Genomic DNA, 5,428 nt, shown 5'->3' on the forward strand with positions numbered 1-5,428 from the left:
GCCGCACTTGGACAGGTTTTCACAGAGAGCTTGGCACCTACGGGAAACTGCTCAGAAGCAGGACGGGGCACCAGAGAGTTCCAGAAGGCAGCCCAGCCTGAAGGTTTTTGTAGCCCCAGGGTTTGTCTCACCCACCACTGGCAGATGTGGGTTCAGTTTTGCAGGGTATGCAAAGCAGCAGGGTCTAAATGTCTAGAAATATGCATATTTGGGCTCTATTTAAAGCAAACGTCTGTGTAAAATTTTGATTTTGGCCCTGGTGGGCTTTGAACTTTTGGTCCCAGCTACTGGGAAGCAGATAGCACAGGGCCGGTCCTCAGGCTGTTGTCAGCCTGTGGATCCATCAGGTGGCCATGGAGGTGAGTTTACCACCTGTCTGCATGTCCCTGGCCCCCCGCAGACCTGCAGGCCCCCTATACTGCCCCTTCTCTCCATCTCTGCTCCCTGCATCTGTAGACAAATGCTTAAGTCGGCACCAGCTCGGCCAGGATGGTGGTTACCCGAGGCCACGCCGCGCCACCGCTTCTCTCGTTCTCGTCTGCTCTGTCCCCCTCCCTCCCACACTTTTGTGAGTTCTTCCTGGTTCTGCCCACATTCAGTCTCCCTGGCTGCACTTGTCTGCGGCCAGTCTCCCTGGAAGAGCTACAGGGAACTCATCCTTCCCCACCCCTTTCCCCTCATCCTGGCTTCATCCTTCCCACGCCATGAACCCCTTGCTCTATGGGAACGCCGGCTGTTCACCTGCACACCCCTAATGCAGTGCCTTCTGCCTGCTCCGTGGCCCGTGTCTGTCCACCTCCACCTGGCCCCGTTGCCAGGCCTGCCACACCCTCTCGGTCTGTTCTTGGTTGTGGCACCCACCTTCAGCCACCTGCTCTCCTTCTCCCAGGCCTCTGCTCTCCAGCCAGCAGCTCCTCAGGCCCCAACTGTTTCCCAGGCCTGATTCCGAGTACAAGGGTCTCCCTGCCCCACCTGGCCCTTCTCAGCTACTGCCTTGCCTCCTTCCGCTGTCATCCAGCCATTAGGGAGCTGGCCACACTAGACGGCAGGCCCTGGTCACCCTGCCTTCCCAGAGCAGGATGGGGCAAGTGGCATTCACACACGGAAACACTCATGCACAGCTTCCTGGTCAAGGGTGACGCTGGGACTGGCCCGCCACCAGGCGCACGTGGACCTGCTCTGAGCTCCTGCTCTTCCTGCCTCCTCACTGCGACCCCTCCACGCATCATCCCTGCTCCACAGACAAGGAGGCCCCGGCACAGGACGTCAGGGACTCACCCAGGGCAGCTGGGCTTTGAGCTCGGCTCTCTGCACCCACTCCTTGCTCCTAGAGTGATGGGGACTCAGGAGGGTGAGCGGCAGCGGCAGTCCCAAGGGTTGTGTCCTGCAGGTAGAGATCTACAGGAGACCACAGAGGAGGGAGATCCAGGGTGCATGTCCTGTGGGCCAGCCTCCTACTCAGAAAGCAGCAGTGGCAGCCGAGGCCTCAGGCGTGTACTTGAGTCTGGCAGAGGCAGGAAGCCTGGGCCAGGTCCTGGGGGAGTGAAGGGGAAGGAAGCCTTTGGAAACCCAGCCACAGAAGCAGGTTCCTGCTTGGACTTGGTCAGGAAGCCCAGGAGAATTCCGGGTGGTCTGGGCTTTGGGGACAGCAGTACCGCAGTGGCTCATGCTTTGGGGCTCACCATGCACCAGCTGTGAGCACTGAGGCCTTTCTGCACAATGGCACCCTTTCTCCCAAATGGGAGAGCAACCGTTCCTCTCCAGGCTGAGAAGACTCAGAACAAGCACCGAGTGTTCGACAAATGTCGTCTGTCACTAGGTGGCCTCGCTGGACACCGTGGCGAGCGTGCTGCACTCGTGGGACCTGAGCCTCACGGAGGCCATGCTCCAGAACATGGAGGCAGAGCAGCAGCGCCGGGCCCAGGAGGCCCAGAGGCACAAGGAGGCTGAGGCCAAGCGGTGTGGCAGGCAGGAGGGGTGTGGGAGGTGCTGGCAAGGGGTGCTGGCGAGGGGCGCTGGCAGGGAGCACGGGCAGGGAGCGTGGGCAGGGGGTGCTGGCAAGGGGCGCTGGCAGGGAGCGCAGGCAGGGAGCGTGGGCAGAGAGCGCGGGCAGGGTGTGCTGGTGGGGGGGGCTGGTGGCACTGGCAGGGAGTGCGGGCAGGGGGTGCTGGTGGGGGCGCTGGCAGGGAGCGTGGGCAGGGGGTGCTGGTGGGGGCGCTGGCGGAAGCCTCTACCCCAGCTCATTCCCGCTCCCTAGCATGACCCTCAAGGTCCAACAGCTGGCTAGGGAGCAGCAGCAGTGTCACAAGGAGGTGAGTGTGTCCTCAGGGAGGAGCCAGAAAAGAAGGGAGAGCAGAGTGGGGAGGACGAGGAGCCGAGGGAGGGCCAGGAAGCTGGGGGAAGAGCTAGGAGGGGAGGTGCCCTCAGGCCCCTGGGCCAGGAGTGACCTAGTCGGAGGGTACTGGCCAGCCTTGCCAGGGCCTGCCCATACACCCACCCAGTTGCAACAGGCATACTGTGAGCTGAGCCAGAGGATCACAGAGCACGACCAGTGTGAGTGGAGGTGCATGGACAAGACCAGGCTCACGCTGCAGGTGGGAGCCCATGTGGACTTGCTGTGCCCCTGCGCCCTCACCCCCTCTCCTTGTTCCACACCAGCCCAGGCCCTCCTCCCCTGCCAGGCCTGGAGTTTTTCCCTCTTAAACATGGGGAGTCACCAGTCAACAGTGGCCTCCTCGAGGTGGGGTGGGGAGGAGGCTCAGGCAGGTACCCTCTCCAGCCAGAGCGTGGGGCAGGGCGAGCGACTGTCAGTGTGGCCCCCTTCTCCAGGCCATCAAGGACGCAGAGGCCCAGGTGGACAGGCTGCGGCAGGAGGCCCAGAAGGCCGAGGAGGCGCTGGCTATGGCCAGGCTGGAGCTGCGGGAGCAGACGCAGGAGGGTGGGCCTGGCATGGGGCACTGGCTGGGGGCTGGGAGATATGGCCCAGGGCGGGGTCCGGCATTGGGCTTGCCTGTCAGCTGCACTCTGCTACCCCTACAGGGGAGGAAGAGGCGCCCGGGCTGAAGTGCCAGGTCACCGAGCTGCACGACGTGCTGATGAAAGATGTGGGCAACCGCATTCGCGCCGATGGCCGGTCAGTGCTCCGGGCCAGATGTGGGCGATTTGGGGTTTGGACAGACAACAGTGACTCGATGGGTGTCCCCAGGTGGCCTCTTGTCATTGACCCTTCGGGCCAGGCAGCCACCTTCCTGCGCTACCAGGACACCAACTATGTGGACACAGTGAACCCGGAGCACCTGAAGCCGGAGAGGCTGCGGCTGGCTCTCCTGGGGGCTCTGCGGTGAGGCGGGCAGGGTCAGGTACACCCACCCCCCACCCCCCAGCCCCACCCCGGCCTCACCAGCCTCATGGGGCAGGTATGGGAAGCCGCTGGTGTTCGACCTGCGTGAGGTAGACCTGTTCCCAGCCGTGCAGCGGCAGCTGGAGGCGGTGCAGCCTGGCCTGGCGCAGACACTGCTGAGCCGAGGCCTGCTGGAGCAGGAGAGGTACCTGTCGCTGCTGCGGCCCACGGATGGGCCAGAGTATAGCCCCACGCAGTTCCAGGAGCAGCGCCTGGAGCACTTCCGCCTCTTTTTCGTCACCAAGGTCCAGTGGCCGCCAGCCGAGCAGCTGCAGGTGCTGCTCCCGGTGCGTGTGCAGCTGCCGGGCACAGGCCTCTAGTGCTAGCCCCAATAAAGCGTGTGCCCCAGGGCGCGGTGTGGCATCTGTGCTTTGTGCATGAGGGGCAGCGGCGGTGTGTGAGAGTCCAGGGCCCTGGCTGTCCCGAGCCCCCGGCTGGCAGACACAGGTTTGCAGGCACTTGGGGGAGGCCCTGCTGGGGATGGGCAGTCCGCCCGGCCCAACCTGTGCGCAGTGAGGCGCAACGGGAGACGTGGGAGGGAGGGGAGGGTGCAGCCCTCGGAACTCAGCCTGGCCTCGGAGGGCAGGAAGGGTCTGTGCTAGTGGGCGGGGGGAGGTGGACAGGCAGACGGGAGGTAAAATGTAGTCAACTTTATTCTCCTTAAACCACAAAATAGAGTCTTTGGTTGTACAAACATCACTAGTTACAGTCTTGCCGAGGTCTCGGCTGGGGTGGGGCAGTTAGTCAGAGGCCAGAATTCCTGCGGGGTCTCTTTAAAATGCTAACACCCAGGTTAAAAGACTTGGGGCAAGGGTGGTGCTGGAGCTGGCAGGGCCCCCACCCCAAGTCTGGGGGAGGCGCCTGCTCCTCTAGGAGGGCACAGGGCCCAGGCCACGGCGCCCAGGCCTTACAGGGCGACGGCTGCTGCAAAGCGCCACATCTTCAGGGCCCACGGCGCCAGGAGCGGGCCTGCCCAGAAGCACCAGAGCCACTTCTCCATCCTCCTCCTGTGGGCCTGGCGGGCAGGGACAGGCGGGCAGTGAGCTGAGGGCAGCTGGGCTCCTGGGAGTTCACCCCAGCCCGGCCCCAACTCACCAGGGCTGGGAGATGGTTCCAGGGACCTCAACTCCTCAGCAAAGTCCGGCGACTGTGATGGGGAGAGTGTTGATCAGGCCGGCGCCAGCCCTGCCCCAAACCACCCACATGTGGGCTCCCAGCCCTGAGGCCCACAGAGCCCGGCTGAAGGGGGGAGGGGGATGGAGAAGCAGGGCCACGGCAGAACGCGGGGAGGCCCTGCGGGAGCGGATGGAGGCGGTGGCAGGCACGGACGGGGTGGCAGGCATGCAGAGGCCTGGAGGCCAGGTACCTGGATGTCATAGACAGGTCTGGAAGAAGGCAGGGCTGCAAAGGCCCTGTAGTCAAACTTCTTTCCAGACAAGGGCTTGAAAGGACAGCGTGAGGGGAGAGGCAGAGAGTGAGAGGAAGAGGGGGTGAGGGCCACGGGGGTGGGGGCAGGCCAGACCCCCCCCATGCCTTGGGGGTGAAGGGAGGGCATAGCCACCGGCTCCTCACCAGGCGTCCCGGGGAGGTGCTGGTCTGGGGGCCGAGGTCTAGGGGGACAAGAAGCGGGTGTTGGAAGCAGCCCAAGCAGCAGGCTGACCCCCCCACCTGCCCTTACCCACGGACCTTCCAAAGGGGTGGGCGACGGGGTGGGTGCAGGGGAAGGGGCCTCCGCCAGTCGCTCCAGGGGCCCCCGCATGCCCCGGCCCTCCTGCGACCTGCTGAGGACCATCTGTGCTCGGAGAGCGTCCTGTTCCAGTGACTTCATCCTGCGGAGAACAGTGGGCAGGGGTGACTCGGGGCAGGAGCAGGGAAAGGCCGCAGGGCGGGGTGGGGACCCCAGGCAGGGGCTTACCTGGCTGCCCTCCACAGTGCACGCTTCTCAGCCTCCAGGGCCCGGCGTTCGGCAGGGGACAGGGCACGCTCGGGTGCTGGTGGCTCCGGACTCTGCACGCGCAGCCGTTCTTG

General features: G+C 64.4%; 2 protein-coding genes across 2 annotated transcripts in view; one reads left to right on the top strand and one right to left on the bottom strand.

The window, feature by feature from the left end:
• Window positions 1-353: 353 nt before the first annotated feature.
• On the top strand, window positions 354-3,720 carry LOC105536353 (putative IQ motif and ankyrin repeat domain-containing protein). The gene is made up of 6 exons (XM_011975738.1): window positions 354-359; window positions 1,820-1,959; window positions 2,258-2,312; window positions 2,830-2,938; window positions 3,040-3,340; window positions 3,417-3,720. The coding sequence occupies exons 1-6, from the start codon at window positions 354-356 to the stop codon at window positions 3,718-3,720; spliced, it is 915 nt and encodes a 304-aa protein (XP_011831128.1).
• Window positions 3,721-4,035: 315 nt separating this feature from the next.
• SCRIB (scribbled planar cell polarity protein) overlaps window positions 4,036-5,428 on the bottom strand; it is a 29,703-nt gene continuing 28,310 nt past the window's right edge. The window contains exons 31-35 of the mRNA XM_011975668.1: window positions 5,316-5,424; window positions 5,087-5,229; window positions 4,973-5,010; window positions 4,496-4,547; window positions 4,036-4,415 (exon numbers count right to left, since the gene is read on the bottom strand). Of these exons, the coding sequence (XP_011831058.1) occupies window positions 4,270-4,415; window positions 4,496-4,547; window positions 4,973-5,010; window positions 5,087-5,229; window positions 5,316-5,424 (488 nt within the window). The 3' untranslated portion in view covers window positions 4,036-4,269. The remainder of the gene's footprint in view (window positions 4,416-4,495; window positions 4,548-4,972; window positions 5,011-5,086; window positions 5,230-5,315; window positions 5,425-5,428) is intronic.

The sequence above is a fragment of the Mandrillus leucophaeus genome, unplaced genomic scaffold (genome assembly GCF_000951045.1).
Source record: "Mandrillus leucophaeus isolate KB7577 unplaced genomic scaffold, Mleu.le_1.0 Scaffold158, whole genome shotgun sequence".
Taxonomy (NCBI): Eukaryota; Metazoa; Chordata; class Mammalia; order Primates; family Cercopithecidae; genus Mandrillus; species Mandrillus leucophaeus.

Bases quoted from the DNA above. Each gene is read 5' to 3' on its own strand.
- LOC105536353 (XM_011975738.1), top strand. The intron at 2,313-2,829 runs GTGAGTGTGTCC...CCCCTTCTCCAG, and splicing joins AGCAGCAGTGTCACAAGGAG to GCCATCAAGGACGCAGAGGC. The intron at 2,939-3,039 runs GTGGGCCTGGCA...CTACCCCTACAG, and splicing joins GCGGGAGCAGACGCAGGAGG to GGGAGGAAGAGGCGCCCGGG.